The following is a 16,891-nucleotide window of genomic DNA, read 5'->3' as shown; positions in this document are numbered from 1 at the left end:
GAGAGTAGACGGAGAGAAGCAGACGTCGTTTTCCGTCGCAAAAGACCGCTCGTTCATCGAACCAACAAATTTCCATTTTTAACTGTGGAAAACGTAAACGCTAACGCTAATCCGTCTGTTAAATCAAGCCATTAGTTGGCCGCCACCGAAACCCAGAGGAGTTTTCACACGAGCCGTTTTTTTTAATCTCTGTAGTCTTTTCCTCCGTTTCCATCGTGCAAGTCTATACCATACTCCACTTCCTTGGACAATTCAGCTCAATCGCCTCTCCTGACCGCCTCGAAATGCTGAGGTTTTAGCTTCTGCATTTCTGAATTCCGATCAGGTATGTGACTATGAACGCTATCGACCTGATTACGTCACTTTCGTGTAATTTCTCTCTTCCTGAATCCTGATCAATCGAGGAGCTCGGTACGGTTGGCTTTCGTAGTGTATTGTTTTTATTATCTGTTTGGAAATTGGAATACACATTAGCTGAGTTAGCTGTTTGGATTTGGATATAGCTGAAACTCGAGTGCGTTTTAATGAATCCAGGTGTAATTATGTTGAAATCAGGTGTTGTATGACTGTATGGTGAGATATTAAGTGCAATTTGAAGCTAAGATGGCGCGAGGTTTCGAGTTTTCGTGACCTTTCTTTTCTAGCGATTGATTTTGATGTTTGAATGGTTTCTGTTGTGTTTGCATGGGAGGTAGGAAGCGGAGGAGCTGAGAATGTACTCCGTGATCAATAATTGCGATTGGTGAATTTCTGCGATATAAAGCGTATTGACATGAGTTGCTGTTTTGGTGGATCAAGTGTGCGCCGTAGAAGGAGTAGTAATAATTGTTCTCATCATGAAGCTCGTGATACTGGAGGTGAGTGCTTAAGATCCTTCAAAAGTTCAACAAACGAAAATTGTTCAATTGCCTCGTAATTGACTACACTAGGGTTCCCGGCTAATCCCATGGGGTTCAAATTGACTGTATTTGCTATATATCCTGAACTTGTAAAAGGTTGATTGTAATGCAGATGGATGCCTTATAGGAACTAGATGCATTGAAGAATAATTATATTCCAGCAGTTGCAGGATTTGTTCTTGCATTTGTTGGAATACTTTTTAACCCTAATGTGCTGTATCTTAAATCTTCACTTACCTTTAACTGCCTAGGTCACTCTGTTGGAACAACAACAAATTTCTCATACACCGAGTTAAAAGAAGCAACAAACAACTTCAGTCAAGTTAATAAGATTGGAAGAGGAGGTTTTGGGACTGTTTACAAGGTATTACTACTTTCTGTTGTGACTATTCTCTTCTTCTTTGGATTAGTCCTGCATTGCACATGCCAGACTCTATAATTTTCACAGTTAAAAAAAAGTATTAGCTAATAACATTGCTTTTGTCCAGTTGAATGTTTTAAACATTTGGCTTATATGACATATCAAGACTCTGCATGTGCAGTTTATATGCATGTCTCTAATTATCAACCTGAATGCAATTTCATAGGGAACCCTACGTGGTTTACAAGTTGCAGTGAAAGCACTCTCTGCCGAATCAAGACAAGGAATCCGTGAGTTTTTGACAGAGATTGAAACTATATCAAATGTAAAACATCCTAATCTGGTCGAGTTAATTGGGTGCTGTGTTCATGGTGATAATCGGCTCTTGGTGTATGAATATTTAGAGAATAGGAGCCTTGATCGAGCATTATTTGGTAAGTTTGTAAGTGGAGATAATAAATGCTATCAAATCAAATTCATATTATCTAGTGAAACTCTTAATATACTCCTTATGTTTACAGGTCAAAGGAGGGATGCTAACTTGGATTGGAGAACAAGAGCTGCTATTTGCATAGGAACTGCCGAGGGTCTAGCTTATCTTCATGAAATCTTAGTACCACATATAGTACACAGGGACATTAAAGCCAGTAATATACTGCTTGACAAGGATTACAAACCAAAGATAGGAGATTTTGGGTTGGCTAAACTTTTCCCAGAGAATATAACCCACATCAGTACCAAAATAGCAGGAACAACGTATGTCTCTCTTTTACTTTGCAGTTAAAATATGGCTGTTTTTCCTGCCACGAATGCCTAATACTTCTCACTTTTGTTAATTGTCAGCAAATTGATAAATGCCTTTGAAATGAGCGAGTTATAAAATTTGAACTAGATCTTAGGCTTAACTGAAAGCATGTTATTCTTACATGTACCCCTTGTCTTTATTACAAGCAGTGGTTACCTGGCACCTGAATATGTAATAGGCGGTCAATTGACATTAAAGGCTGATGTCTACAGCTTTGGCGTCCTAATACTTGAAGTTATAAGTGCAAGGAGCAGTTCAAGTATTAACTGGGGAGGACAACAGAAATTACTTCTGGAACGGGTGGGTGAGAACTTATCAATTATTAATCTGTTGCATTCTAGTCTTGACCCTAAGTCTAATAATTTCTTCTGCATACAAATAAATGGTAATTGTTCTTCAAAGCAGTATATTTGCCCGTATATATCTTTAATCTTGCCTCCATACTTGTTAACAGGCCTTCACTGGGTTTGCTCACTATTTGATTGCAAATAAGCCTTTTTCCTAATTATATGCCATCATAACCAAATCTGTTAGTACTCTGTATTTGCTAAAGAAGTAGACTAGTTCTTTCCACTTTTCTAATGAAGTATTTGGCTCACCTCTTTTTTATTCCTAAAATCCTTAGCCATTCTTTAAATACGTGATGTAAGATATGGAATATTTGTGTCTCATTTGCTAGAAATTCTTGTGTGCTTCTGGAGTAAATGAATATTTTATTCCATGAACAATGAACACAACGCAATCTACTGGCAGTCCAATTTCAAAGGGACCCCATGGAAGTTTAACAAAAGTAGATTGTTTGGTGTATAAGCTCCTGGAGTAAAAAATTCATTTTCTCCAAGAATACACAATAATTTTTCCCCATTTGCATCCATGTAAAAGATTGTTTGGTGCCTTTCTTTTGGGCACCAACTGGCGGGAACCTGAAATCATTGATCACTGGTTTTGAAGCTTCTTTCTTGCTGGTTTTTTAGCTTTTAAAATGTAACAAAACGTTCCATACCAGGCATGGGAGCTGTATGAAGGAGGCAATTTGTTGGAGTTGGTGGACTCCGAACTGGGTCAGTACCCCGAGAAGGAAGTCTTGAAGTATATGAAGGTTGCACTTTTCTGCACCCAAGCAAATGCAAGCCGTAGACCGATGATGAGCCAGGTCATCGACATGCTCTCCAAAGACATTCGGCTCAATGAGAAGGAACTGACACCACCTGGTTTCTTTCAAGATTCTGACAAGCGTGGCTCTCCATCAAAACAGAACTTATCCGCAACGTCAACAAGCCGACCGATGAGCTCTGCTCCCTTTACCATAACTCAGGTGACCGCTAGATAATTAATGGTCATTGTTAACTGGTGCTAAAATCATCCAGGATACACGCACGGCGATTTCAATTTGCACAAAGAAGAGTCTGTATAAGGACTGCAGTAGGGATGTAGGAAAGTAGTGTCATATTAGGTGGGTTAAATTATTATTGGTTGATATTTCTATTGTTTTCCTCTTTTTCTTTCTATTGCTTACCTCTTTTTGTTTTTGATTTTTGATTTAATGAGAGGCCTATACACGGTTTCTTTCTTATGCTACTGCCTTCTGTATATGATGTGATTAAATGTATTATATTTCCTTTCATTCTCCTACTATTTACCTTCCAAACTCGGCATACGTCATAAAAATGGACAAGAATTACGTTAGGGGGACCTCTCAGGATGTGGAGTGTTTGGAGCATGGCGGGACGAGACAAAATTGGTACCTAACGGCATTTTCAAATGGAGATAGAGAAGCAATACAAAAAATTTATTGAGCGGTGGAAAACGAAAATACTCCATAACCGATAAATGAGGGTCAATACACAACAATAAACTGAATACTAGGAAACAGATCTCCACAACCTGAACAGCAGTGATGAAGGTCTACAATCAAATGCAATTGTAGAATGCAAGATTAATAAGTAAGAAAATCATACAAAATTCGTGCACGGCAAAAAATAAAAACAAAGTCCACAGACAGATTAGAAGATTCAAGTAGAGGGCTGTTCCTCTGTGACAGTGGCAGGTTCTTCCGATGCAGGAGCAGGCGTTTTAGAATCGCTGGCGGGTGGAGCTGCAGCTGCAGATGGTTCTGCTTCTTTCGCATCCTTGACATTTTTCCCATCCTTGGCGTCTTTCGTCTCCTTCTTCCCGTCTTTGACATCCTTGGGAGCGGGAGGGGGTGGTAGCATGTGAGGTGGTGGTTTATGCTTAAGCTTCACCAGTATTTGGCGCATCCTTGAAAGCTCGGTGGGTTTTCCGGGTTTCGGCCCTTGGATCACAGTGATACCTGGCTTCTTCTCTTGATCCTTCTTCCTACCCTTCTTCTCAATGTTGGGCACCTCGTTCGGAATGAGCTCAGCAATAGCTTTCCAGTATTGCTTATCAGCTTCTTTATGGAACTTCTCTTGACTAGCTAAGGATAACTGTATTGAGAAAACGGATATTTAAGTGTCAAATGCTTTGAAAATCCAAAACGAGGTTAAAAACGAATGACAAGTGATCAAAGCATAAAATCTTTTATTAAGCTTAACCTTCTCTTTTTCCCTGTTATTGGTCATATTACTTTCAATATTGAGCTTTCTTTTTTCATAGAAAGCTCTCTTATACTCTTCTCCTTCTTCAATAATTTGGTTTCTTATTTCCTTTTCCTGCTTTTCCTTCTCCTCAAGTCGAATGGCATTTAGCCTGCACCAAAGAAAAAACAAAAGTAATAACAGTTATAAGAAATTCCCTACCATATTTTGTAAGACGACCTTCAAATTGCAAGATTGGCTCTATCTTTGTGCAAATGGATGGACTCACAAAAACGATGAAACGAGAGCTTGTATCTGTCATGATGGCGTAGTTCACAAAACAATTCAACAAAGGGGAAAAAAATGCAGCAGCATGCCTGAAAGTCTTAAAGATTTTTTCGGACTCGCAACCCACTATACCCTCAACAAAACAGTACACACCTCAATTACATTAATTATTAGTACCGTTTCAAATGGTTGTACTGTACTAAATTAGTAATAAAGCCTTGGACCGTTGGACACTTATTCAGTGATAGGCTAGGGAAAATTAGCTCTCCAAATTCCATCAGCCCTAAACCACTCCCCCAACCAATGACCAATAAACACCCCTAACACTGAAAGGACATGTCTCCCCAAACTAAACCTTAAAAAAAGGCTACATGCTTTGAAATTAAAGCCTAAATCACTCAAGATGGAGAAACACATTAATAAGGTTACATATTTCTCAAGCTTCTGCCTGATCTAATTAAGATGGAGAAATCAATATTATAATAAAAAAGAACACACCAAAAATTACCATGTGACTTTCCTACTTCAAAATCTAAAGTTGGATCTGAATCCACAAAAGTGATTTCAAGTTCAAACAATTAAAAATTGATCTGATTTCTGGTACCATCAAATCCTAACCAAGATCACTAGTAAACGAAAAATCCTGACCAAGATCAAATCCTCCAAATCTATAACATAGAAACAAGTGTTGATTAATCATAGATTTATTTGGTATAGAGTAATTTAAGCCTAGAGGCACCATAAATCCAAGATTGGCATAATATAAATGAAGTGGATAATAATGTTGAAGAAATCGCTATGTTTCCTTTGTCAAATAAGGTCAAATGGTCAAAATCAGCTAGATGTAAAGCGAATCAGTAAAATCTAGATATTCATAGCAAACATTAAATCGTGTCTAAAATTAGGTCTACATGTGTGCAATAAAGAGTAGATCTGCACATTCCAGTCATAAAATTCCACAATCAAACTCATCTGTTGATCAGTTACAATTGAAGTTAATCAGCTCAAGACAGGTGTATACGAAGAGTAAACGCAAGTCGCAACATGCCGTTGAAGAGCAACAAGAAGAAAAATATACGGATTAGATAATAACCGAAATAAAGTTTCGGAGAATATCGAATCGGATTTCACAATTAAGAAGAAGAAGATGAAAAGAGAACTCGCCTTCGCCATTCGCGCAGAGCAGAGCCTTCCTCTCGCATTTCATTGGGAGGAGGAAGCACCGGTCCATCGGAACTGAATATTCCGTCGGTGTCTTCTCCAAGGTCATAGGGCTTTCCATTTCCGTTGGAAACCGGAACGGCCGAGGATCCAAACGGAGTGGCTTGTCCCTGGAACGGATCAGAGCCGAATCTGTAAGGATCAGGGCTGTCGACGGTTTCAGATGCCTGTTCCGCCGTGACTTCAACGTAGTCCTCAGACAATTCCGCAGCAGGTTGGTAAGGCGGCGTTTCGGAGGAGAAAGCCGAGTAGCCGCCATAGCTACCGTCTTCAAACGGAGGCGGCGACGTCGCCGTCGCGTGCTCTCCGTCCATGCTAAAGGTGTCAAACGAAGCCATTCTTTCTCTCTCTCTCTCTACAAAATCCCAGATCTTTAGCTCTCTCTAAATATGCGTGTGCCTGTATTCTTTGTGATGTGTCCACAATACCATATAGACAGACAAAGGAATTGATTTCCCTCTCTCCACATATTACTTTTTGTTTTTACTATTTTTTCGGAAACTCTTTTTACGTCCCAAATTACGCACAATCCCCTATTTCTTGATTGATTTATTTATTTTTATTCATTAGATATTACAATTTACGTTTTCAAAAAAAAAATTATTACAATTTACACTTAAATTATTGTTTAAAAATTATTAGAGAGTTAAATCGTGAGTCATCTCAGATTTTTTGATTTTAGCCCATCTAACGATGAAAAACTATATCTTCATTATTTAGTTGGACAAAGATTATTTAGTATGCCCATCTAATGGTGGGAAACTATATCTTCATTATTTAGTTTCTCCTAGCTAATAGTACTCCGAAATATATATTATATTAAATGTCCAAACTGAAATTTTATGATTAGGGATTAAATGTCAAATAAAATTAATCTGAATTTAGATCAACATATATTCATTAGAAATGCTATAATCGATGAATCAAAACTTCTTAAGAGCAAAAGATTGCATTATTCACTGCAATTCAATTACCCAAATCACAAAATTGATTCACCTTGAGCTAATATTAACCCATAAACTGAAGCTCATAAAATCAAAAACTCAATTTTCACATTGTAAAGAAATATATTTACCACGAAAAATGGGGGGAAAATTGCATTAATCAGAGCCTTTATACAAAAAGAAAGACACTAAACGAAAAGGAAAAACCATCCTATACAAGGAGGGATAGGATGGAGACTATGACATCTACCTCAGAACATTCACACCAGCAGAGAATGTAACGATACAACACAGAAAATTTTTCCTCCTAATGAAGAGGAAGCAAGAAGAGAGGTTTGGTCAAGTTTAACAACCTCGACCAACGACCAGTGGCTGGAACCGTCAAAATTTGGAGTCTGCTCCGGCAAACAAAGCCATCTACTAAACTATTCAAATCTACATCCTCATCATCCTCCCATCTCGCCATGATCACCACAGAATAGAACCAAAGCTACACATTCAGGTCATACCGAACCATCCATGGATGAGCCGGTTTTCAAACATTGTGATTATAGTGAAGCGCTAATGAGGCTTATGGGTCGGGGTGAAAATGATACAACAAACCCATAGTAATGTCGCGCAAAGTTGATGGATATTGAAACTCACTTTTAAGCAGATGCGTATAGCCAAGAAGGTTTCCCGAACAAGTCTTTTAAATAGAGGCAAGGGCACTTTGTAGGAATGGTATCATCCACAGTAAGTTGATGGGGGCACACCCGTGAAAGCAGCTGGCCTCGGTTGCAGGTAATGTTGTCATATTAGGTCTGCTCTCTATGTGGGCATTGGACAAAAGGAGTATCGATCAACATCTATGTTTCATGGCACGGCAGAAGCATTCTTTGAATACTTGGAAGAGGATGACACCCGCTGTACAAATCGAGGATATTCAGGCTTTAACCGTTTATTGGAGAACACCTGCAATGACCTGGTCCAAAGGAAATGTTGTGTAAACAAGTGATGTAAAATCATTAAAGATCTGCTTTGGGAAAAAATTGAAAGAACAATCAGACATATTCTAGCTTGCTGCAACATGAGAAGGCCTGAGCTTTTGCGTTCTCACTAAAATTATTACCTAGGAGAACCCTGGCGTTTGTGAGAGAACTGACCAAGCGTGGATTTTAAAGCTCCAAGGGCCCTTTCAGCAGCCTAAGGAATGAAATATCAAAGGCAATGATTTAGAATCAAGACAAACATCAAATATACAATAGTACAAACTTCGAAAGAATATTAGTACCTGTGCCTTAGCTTCATCCCATGTTGACCCAATTCCCTTACCAAACACCTCTCCATCTATTTCAACCTGAATCCAATTTGACCAATACTAAAAAATTAAATCCAAAAAGCAATTAACATAATTAATGAAGCTTATTTATTTATTTTTTAAAACCCTACAACTAATGAAATTTGATTCTAAGTAGATATGTTATAGTTCCAGTCAGTGCCTTGTCCAAATCTGTACAAGAATGTTCTATCCATTGCTCATTGGTAGTACAGATCAACATAACATATATGTATAACCAACCAATAACTAGTACCAGGTTACCATATAGTCGCAACAAAAATCCAACCTTTCTTACAGGATAGTTAAATCATAAATGCATAAATTAACAGATTACAATCTTTTTTCCACACAATGTCACGCTTGGCAAAGGTGAAAAGTTGTGAAGGAAGAAAAGTGGGTTGTGGTGGAGATAGGGTTTTTAAAAGTTCCATGTCATTATGTTGTCATCATGTTTGTCAAAAGATCACATATTTTTGACAAAGGAGAGAGATTGGATAAAATTTCAAAAGATTTGCCCATATTTATAGTAAAATTGCCAAAATTGAAACATTTGGATAGAATTCAAGAATAGAGTAAAGGTATGGATAGTTGGTACCATTAGGTTTAAACTAAACCTGCAGACCAATCCTAAAAACTTCTATTCCGAATCTCAGGTTAGAAAGAAAATCAATTCCTATAAATTTTTTATATTCATATTCAATTTTGAGATAATGATAAAGAGCAGAACGATAAGGTCAGGAAATAATAAGATCTCAATTACAAAAAAGGCACTCTATTTAATAAGAGAATTATTTCAATAAAGAACTAAACATGTACAAATCATACAACCAAAAACCTATCACCCAAAAAAATAAAACAATTTCAAAAAATTAAAGAGGCCTGTGAATTGCTCACTAACCTGGGCATGTATTTCATTTTTCTGGCCTGGAGCAGCTGAAAGTTGTGGTTGAGTTTGAAAGGCCAAACTAAGGCCCTCCGTTGTGCACTGGAATATTGATAACCAATTAATGGCATGGCTAAAAATCTCAGAATTCCCAATAAGAGCAATAATAAACCAACTAAAGAAAGGGAGAAATGCTTATGAGATCTTACCAGCTCTCTAAGCGCAGCAACTGAACCCATTGACTTCTTGGAGGCCTCCAGTTTTGAGTCCAGACCTCGAAGTGGTTCTGACGTGGATGAAAATGGAAGAACATCCTCCTTGATTGATTGATACCCAAACACACAGTTGTCATTTCCAAAACCATTCCGAATCCCATCACCAGGTACAGAACTTGAATCCGGGTTAAGACGTGACATGTACTTGTCTGTAAACCAATCAGAAAACCTCACTGTTGTGATTGATAAAAGACTAAGCACCTTAAATATTACAGGTCGCCAATTGGGAGCTTAAATGTTTGATTGGTTAAAACATGTTTTGCTCTATTTTGTGTTTATTTGGATCAACTGTGTTTTGGAAATTCTTAGGGATCTTATAAAAAACCATTGGCCCAACTATTATTTGGAGCAGAGGAGATTCAAAATACTGAGGGCATAATACACACTATCTTGACACATAACATTTTACAAGCAATTATATGGCACAGGAATAACAAACAAGGATGAGTAACATATATCCTACCAGCCAAATTCTTAAGAGATCTCTCAGCGGCATAATGCTGTGCTTCCCTTCTAGTTCTACCAATTCCTACTCCAATTTTCTCACCCGCAAACCAGGCCTACAAAAGATTATTGATGCCACGTTATCATTAAGATAAGCAGAGCAACATAATCAGAATTGGACTACATGGAAAAAATCACAATTCCCAATAATGCCAGAATTTAGAGACAATTTATAACACTTACCTCTGCATTGAACTGCAGATCACTGCTTGAAACCAATGTTGACCTGTACTCCAACTGCAGGAATTCAAAATGAGAACAGATTAACTTAAAAAAAAAAAAAAAAAAAAAAAAAAAAAAAAAAGAAGCTGCAAGGGCAACAGTCAGTACAGTACCTTTGTTCCACACTTCAATGCAATATCATGTAATGCTCCAACTTCTGTTTCAGCATATGAATCAAATCGTCCAGGTTCAAGGTCAAGATCCCTATTCCCAGACCGGGCCAAGGGAACTTCCTCACCTACATAACTTACCAGTGTTATTCTTCTAAGTTCTAACACTTCTATCTCCAATACATTGATCAAGTCTATTATGCAATCTTTGGTCTATCCATGTTATGCATATCTAACAATATATTATAAAGTTGATTAAATGCAACATCTAAAAAACAGAAGTATACTTAACCTCTACTGTTAGAAGTCTGCACATACAAACTAAAATTGTATCCTCTATGCAGGAAATTATGATTCCTATGAACCAAATAACTGTCATTTATATGACAACTAAACCAACCACCAAGGTTCCTTTTCCATTATAAGAAAAGAAAGAAAGATGCAGAGAGCACTATTAAATCAACCTGAACAAGGAAAGACAAAGTAACAGCCCAGGCATTTGCTTTACGTGACTTTAAGAGATCAGTATTTAAATACATAAGATTTTGGACTATCTATGAGCCTTATTCGAATGACTGAAATTAAGCCATAAAAGTATATCTGACACTTCTGACATAAAACTCAGCAAGATTGCTTGGAAGGTAAATGTTCAGAATGTTTATGTTCTCCTCCATAGAATACTTCATTAAAAAAAAACAATTAATTTAAAAGCCAAAAAGAACAGAAAAGACAACACCCTAGTTGAATAAAGTTTGAAATATGAACTCATCACATTGAAACCAAATCATATAATGAAAGATTTGGGAGGGCAGATTGAATAACAAATGATCAACATTCATCATTTACCTGAAAATGATTGAAATCTAGGCAGTGATTGATTCAATCTCATTCGATCATCACTTGGTATTGCCTGGACACAAGAATTAAAAAGCAAGGTCAAAACAAAGCAAACAGAATTTATGTCAGGCACATTTGGAAGAGGAACTAGGCAACTTGCCTCCTTTGACAACATCTGGCTTTCAACAAGTCTATCAGATGGAACAGCACCATCCATTTTGTGGAGATAAGGAGGATGATGAGGTCGGTGCTTCTCCATATGCATTGAATCTGCACTCAAAGGAAAATCCTTAGGTGGTAGGACTCGGTTCAGTTGTCCAGGACCCATTTCTTCCTCTGTTGGAAACCAACTGCGTGGTTGAACCCTAGGAACAGGTGCTGGTACAGAGGGCCGTACAGGAAGCTGAGATTCACCTGGTGCATGCTCTCTGTTGTCCATACCATGTTGTAAAATAAGTAGTCTCCTCCTAGTATCAGGATCCAATTCTGATTCCGGTACCTCACCTTCTTCTCTAGCAGGAGAACTCTGTAAGCTTGTGTCTTGAGGCCCCACTTGAGTCAATGATGATTTAAGAACAGGAGTCGCTTGAGGTAGCTGTTGACTAGGGAGAGGCATCCCAAGATTATGCATGGTTGGTGCAGGGATTGAGAGTGAAGACGACAGCGTAGGGTACTGGAAAGCTGGAGATATTCTAGGATCCAAGCTTGGGACTGTCAATGGAACAGTTGCTGAACCTGACAGTGCCTCCTAAGTGATCGTGTAAATTCATGTTAAACCTTATTTGGATGTATTACAAAACAGTTATTTGTTTTGAAAAAGAAGAAAAGGGAGACAGGATGGAACTGTATATAGAAAGACTAATTAAAATCCCAGTTATCAAAATCAAAAGACTAAAAGAGCTACATCAGCATACCTTTAGTCTCTTTTCAACTTCAGTATCAGACATGCCATCAAAGCCAAGGGAGTCTTTATTCCCATTTGAAGTGGTAGTATCATCCTGAGCAAGAAAAAGCGAGATGAGCTTTGATCAGATATAATCATATACAACTACTAAATTAACCCAGATATACATGTCATTTGGAATCAGATAAAAATGGATTGAACAAAGAAAGCTATAAAAACTTTTCCTCCTGACCTCTGAAATCAAATAGTTACTAACGTCAGGAGCAGAAGGTATTTCTTTAATATCATCTTCATATGCAACATCTGAAATTCGTTGTAAGAGGCCCTCATCAAAATCTCTGCACCACATATGGTTGTCAAATAAGGTCAAAGATCAAAATAGAAATACAGCCACAACCATACAAACGAAGACTCTTACTCAAAATTTTAGATAAAAACTTTTATTAAAAAATGATAACTTAAAAAGCTTAACAGAAAGGCATTGGTGAAGACAATTACTTGAAAAAACCACCCCTGACATTACACGCGACATTTCTTGCAACACACAGCACAGGAACAGAATTGTTGCCCTACATAATCATTTTTATCAAGTTATAGCAAGCTCAAACTGCAGAAAACACTTCATAGAAGAATTTACTTTCATAATAGTATTTACTTCAGCTTGAGGAGCATAATATGGAGCAAAGGCAGGAACAACATGCACTCTGGGTTGATCCTTCTCATCCCACACTTTTAAGCGATCATCAATGACCAACGACATCTTAGGATGACAGTTTCCATCTTGGAAAACATTAAATAAAGATTTCTTCAAGCCTAAAATCAAATTAAAGGAAAATAATGAGCCTCAAGGAAATACAAATCTTCACCATTGCAATCGTTGGCATTAAAAGTGTGATAGTGCTCCATAGCCTAAAATCTTACCAGACTTGACACAGACTATACGATTCAACAGCTCATTTGAGCTAATTAAATTTGAATCTGGATCAAGAAGCCTCCACATTTCTAAAGCATAATCTCTTTCAGCCATGGTGCAAACATAGACTTCAAAACGCTTCCTACCCCTTGCAGTCAAGTAGCTTCGGAGATCCTCCCATGCAGGTCTCAATCTCACAAGAACACTTGTATCACGAATCTGTTAACAAACAATTACCCATATGCAATTATCAACTTACTATATATTAACCCTGTCATCAAGCCTTTAAGAAGTTGACCATTACTATAATATACATACCAATGGATTAATACGGGTCAGAATAATGTTTTTATCAAGTAGCCTAATAAGTGGCCGAACAATTGGCTGATGACTGTCAGATAAAGCTGGAAAGACTTCAGGCTGACATTTGATCACTTTTCCATTATCAATGACCTGATCATTTTCAGCATATTGCTTCAATATACTTTTATCTTCTTGATAACGCTTCACCTCAGCCACCATTCCCAATACACGTTGTGGGTCAGCCTCAGCATTTATTTTACGCTGCAAGTTCTCTATCCTATCTTCAAATGAACGGAGAGTGTTGGCAACTATGAGTGTTTCATCAAGATCAAATACAATTCCAAGACATCTAAGGTTCAGCATGACCAGGCAAGAACTATATAGTCCTGGGGAGACAATGAATCCCCAAAAACAAGGGCAAACACCACCATACTCCCTAGACTGCATCGCAACCAAATGAAGCTCCTCCCTTCCAAGGGACATAACAGCAGTCTGTGGACAGATCGCATGATACAAATAAGTGTTAGACAAGGCAAGATAAATATCACAAAAGCCAAGAAGTGAAATGAAGCAAATACCATGATATCAAACTTTGCTATCTCCATACAAAAAATGGAAAAAAGACATGAAGCTACATATTATACACGTACATGAATGCCATGAGCCAATGGAATTCACATCTTAAAAACCCAATGAGGAACACATCTAAACAAGCAAGAACTAATCATTCAGATAAGAAAATTTCTTACCGAATAAAACCATGATAAATTTATGTTTACAGATATTAAGGAAGCTCCATTTATAATCAGAAAATTGAAATATTCAGAAAGAATTTTACACACAATTGGTACACCACACTCCAGAAGTTGAATAAATGTCAAAACAAAAACAAACAAATGTAATCCAAGATTATTTGATAACAATAAAAAGATTCTATCATTTAAAGCCATTGCACGAAAGCCATAAAACCGCATATGTCAAATCCGTTATCAAGCCATAAAACCGCATCATTGTCATCATAATTATATATGCTCAATCTTTTACTGTTCTAGGGAATCCCATTTGCGTAATCATTCATAACAAGGTTTGACAGAGTTCAGAGAAAACATTTCTCAAGTTTTATCAGCAGGTCTCCAGATCCAAGTAGAATTGGAATGGGATTTCAAGTATAGTAATTAGTGATCCAGTTAATGAAAGAGTTTTCCAAGTATATTTGATGCCCAAATATGAAACAAGCCTGCAAAGGTTCAATGTATAATTCATACAGGTGTCCACTTCTATGTACTTAAAATTTACTTCATAATTGTTCAAATTTGTCCGGAATCCAGTTCACAATTCTCTGTTCAGAAATTAGGGTTCAACATCCTCTGCAAATGTGTCCATTAATTTCCCAAATTCAGAACATTAACATTAATAAATCAATATTTTGATTCAGGAATATAATTTTATCTTCTTTTTCTTTTTTCTTAGACCCTAATTTTGTGTTAAGCATAAGGTTTTAAGTAAATCAAGATAAATGAGAGAATTAAGATCAATTAAATTAAATTAGGGTTTTACTTTTTCATCTTAAGCTTGTGTGGTAGAGTTCAGAGATGAAAATTTTCAGCTCTTAATTTCCAATTTCTTATATTCACTTTCAGAATTTCAGCAACTGTGATGATATACCTTGTTTTCTCTGAGACAGGTGGAGTGCAAAACATAGAGCGGCGAGTAGTCCTGTGTCTGTGTCTTTGGAGATTTGGATTCCAATTTGAAGCTAAGCCCAGAAGGAGAAGAAGAAGTAATAGTGTGAAGCACTGCAAGTGGTGGACACCTCTCACTGGGTTGCGAATAGTGAGAGACTCGAATTTCCTTCCCACCCCAAACGACACCGTTCTGAGGATACAATTCCACTTCTCCCAGAAGTGTCTCACCTTCATACACCCTCACCATCTCCATAGATTTATACATTTTTGTATATTCCAAAAACAATAATAACAATAGTAATACTAATCAAAAATAAGAATCGGATTCGGCTTTTCACTTTCAATTTCTCATCATCGTTGGAAAAAAAAAAAATTTCTTCCCCTTAAAAAAATCAAAAATCGAAAAACCAGCAATCGGATCCTCTCATCGTTCACGTTTTTGAAATTCGAATATCGACGGTCCGGTTTTCTCAAGATTTATCCAATTGCTGATACAAACAAAAATAGACAGATCGGAAAATTAAGGTTTTTATGGAAAATAGAATTTTCCGATGACGGTGGTGATAGATTGTATTCCTTACGGTGACGACCTCGAAGACGGAAAAACCTTCTGGAGTGAAAAATCGAAGTATTAGATTTAGGGTTTGATGAACTGTTTTTCTATTTTGATGATGATGCAGTTGAGTCACACGAAGAGGAAACCCTAGATCCAGAGGGAGTGAAAAGTCAATTTTGTACCCTCTCTCTCTCCCCCTTTGCCCTTTGAATCTTTCTCTCTCTAGAACGCTACACACATACGTGCTTCAATGATGTGTGTATATATATACGCGAAAATAAGAATTTTCTCCCTTTTGAATACGTAAGGTTAGTGTATTTATCTATGTGGATAAGGGAAAGAATTTTGGTTATAACTCCTTTTTATTTTCTTTATATATATATTGATGTTATTTTTTGTGGTTTAATTAATTCCCTTGTTGGGTTCATCCAATAAAAAGATAAAAATAAAAATATAATAAAAGGGTTCAATAATTAGATAAATTTTATTTTTTAACAAAATAATATTGAAATTCAATACATCTTTCAGATTCAATTCATTAAATGACAACAAAATAATTAGTAATTATTTAAAAATTAATTAAATATTAATGACGATTGATATTTATTCTTTCATGCGAAAAGTTTTTATTAAAAAAATCGATCGTTTTGAAAAGTTACTTAAAATGAGTTAATTCGTATAAATAAGTATGGTAGGTGGTTAAGGTTATGAAATCCCTTCTGTAAGTCCATGGTTGCTTTAAAAAAAAAGTTGACAATTATAAACTATTTAATACTTTAATAGTTTTTTTTTTTCATACAGGGGGGAATACCCAATGATGATAGACATCAAAAAATTGAAAGGAATTAGCCTATGCATCTCAAAGATGAGGCGCGTAAATGCGGCCCCTATTTTGTCATTACGGACTAGGATCTCGCAACCAATCAAGGGAGAAGCAAAAAGCAGTCTATCCGCCCTGCAATCCAAAGCCAAGGAGGCCAAAAAATCCGCAACAAAGTTCTGTTCACGAAAGATGTGCACCAAGGCCATATGACCATTACTTCTAAGCATCGAAATACACTGCCTACACAAGTTACTTCTCTGAACGTAGCTCCCAGTATCCTTAGTGAGGGTCACGACCATCTCCTTACAGTCACTTTGTATTTCAACACTATTGAATCCCTTTGTAGCAGCCCACTGAACACTCATGAGAAGGGCGGTGAATTCGGAATCAAGCGGGCTAGTAGCACGAAACGTGAAGGCACAACCTTTGATCCAACAACCATCCTTGTTTCATAGGATTGCCCCCCCCCCCCCCCCCCCCCCCCCCCCCCCCCCCCCCCC

The 16,891-nt window shown here is 37.2% G+C and overlaps 3 protein-coding genes across 4 annotated transcripts; 1 reads left to right on the top strand and 2 right to left on the bottom strand.

Annotated features, from left to right (window-relative positions):
- The first annotated feature begins 119 nt into the window (after positions 1 to 119).
- Positions 120 to 3,689, top strand: LOC116018338 (cold-responsive protein kinase 1-like). Of its 2 annotated transcripts, none has more exons than XM_031258615.1 (7): positions 120 to 325; positions 696 to 857; positions 1,151 to 1,263; positions 1,487 to 1,694; positions 1,782 to 2,016; positions 2,215 to 2,365; positions 3,072 to 3,689. In XM_031258615.1, exons 2-7 carry the CDS (start codon positions 773 to 775, stop codon positions 3,393 to 3,395), a joined length of 1,116 nt encoding a protein of 371 aa, XP_031114475.1. In that variant the 5' UTR covers positions 120 to 325; positions 696 to 772; the 3' UTR covers positions 3,396 to 3,689. The 2 variants fall into 2 exon arrangements, with proteins under 2 accessions (XP_031114475.1, XP_031114476.1); XM_031258616.1 differs by having other exon boundaries at positions 692 to 857.
- Positions 3,690 to 3,833: 144 nt separating this feature from the next.
- Positions 3,834 to 6,525, bottom strand: LOC116029582 (clathrin light chain 1-like). The gene is made up of 3 exons (XM_031271634.1): positions 6,055 to 6,525; positions 4,621 to 4,774; positions 3,834 to 4,512 (listed from the first exon to the last, which is right to left on the bottom strand). Exons 1-3 carry the CDS (start codon positions 6,447 to 6,449, stop codon positions 4,078 to 4,080), a joined length of 984 nt encoding a protein of 327 aa, XP_031127494.1. The 5' UTR covers positions 6,450 to 6,525; the 3' UTR covers positions 3,834 to 4,077.
- Positions 6,526 to 7,158: 633 nt separating this feature from the next.
- Positions 7,159 to 15,793, bottom strand: LOC116023463 (RNA polymerase II C-terminal domain phosphatase-like 1). The gene is made up of 17 exons (XM_031264465.1): positions 14,993 to 15,793; positions 13,343 to 13,819; positions 13,033 to 13,243; positions 12,767 to 12,924; positions 12,610 to 12,680; positions 12,344 to 12,449; positions 12,122 to 12,205; positions 11,368 to 11,955; positions 11,217 to 11,280; positions 10,374 to 10,498; positions 10,222 to 10,275; positions 9,998 to 10,094; positions 9,469 to 9,683; positions 9,275 to 9,361; positions 8,329 to 8,394; positions 8,167 to 8,240; positions 7,159 to 8,019 (listed from the first exon to the last, which is right to left on the bottom strand). Exons 1-17 carry the CDS (start codon positions 15,275 to 15,277, stop codon positions 7,911 to 7,913), a joined length of 2,871 nt encoding a protein of 956 aa, XP_031120325.1. The 5' UTR covers positions 15,278 to 15,793; the 3' UTR covers positions 7,159 to 7,910.
- Between the last annotated feature and the right edge of the window lie 1,098 nt (positions 15,794 to 16,891).

The sequence above is a fragment of the Ipomoea triloba genome, chromosome 1 (assembly GCF_003576645.1).
Source record: "Ipomoea triloba cultivar NCNSP0323 chromosome 1, ASM357664v1".
Classification (NCBI taxonomy): Eukaryota; Viridiplantae; Streptophyta; class Magnoliopsida; order Solanales; family Convolvulaceae; genus Ipomoea; species Ipomoea triloba.
This window is presented reverse-complemented; position numbering and strand designations above follow the sequence as displayed.

What these genes read in the sequence shown, in the direction of transcription:
- LOC116018338 (XM_031258615.1), top strand. Translation starts at nt 773, where the DNA reads ATGAGTTGCTGTTTTGGTGGATCAAGTGTGCGCCGTAGAAGGAGTAGT. An exon ending in TGAAGCTCGTGATACTGGAG is followed by an intron (nt 858 to 1,150) that starts GTGAGTGCTTAA and finishes TTAACTGCCTAG; the next exon opens with GTCACTCTGTTGGAACAACA. An exon ending in ACCAAAATAGCAGGAACAAC is followed by an intron (nt 2,017 to 2,214) that starts GTATGTCTCTCT and finishes TATTACAAGCAG; the next exon opens with TGGTTACCTGGCACCTGAAT.
- LOC116029582 (XM_031271634.1), bottom strand. Translation starts at nt 6,449, where the DNA reads ATGGCTTCGTTTGACACCTTTAGCATGGACGGAGAGCACGCGACGGCG. An exon ending in GCTCTGCGCGAATGGCGAAG is followed by an intron (nt 4,775 to 6,054) that starts GCGAGTTCTCTT and finishes TCTTTGGTGCAG; the next exon opens with GCTAAATGCCATTCGACTTG. An exon ending in ATAACAGGGAAAAAGAGAAG is followed by an intron (nt 4,513 to 4,620) that starts GTTAAGCTTAAT and finishes TTCTCAATACAG; the next exon opens with TTATCCTTAGCTAGTCAAGA.
- LOC116023463 (XM_031264465.1), bottom strand. Translation starts at nt 15,277, where the DNA reads ATGTATAAATCTATGGAGATGGTGAGGGTGTATGAAGGTGAGACACTT. An exon ending in GCCAGATGTTGTCAAAGGAG is followed by an intron (nt 11,281 to 11,367) that starts GCAAGTTGCCTA and finishes TCTTGTGTCCAG; the next exon opens with GCAATACCAAGTGATGATCG. An exon ending in TAGATTTCAATCATTTTCAG is followed by an intron (nt 10,499 to 11,216) that starts GTAAATGATGAA and finishes TAAGTTATGTAG; the next exon opens with GTGAGGAAGTTCCCTTGGCC.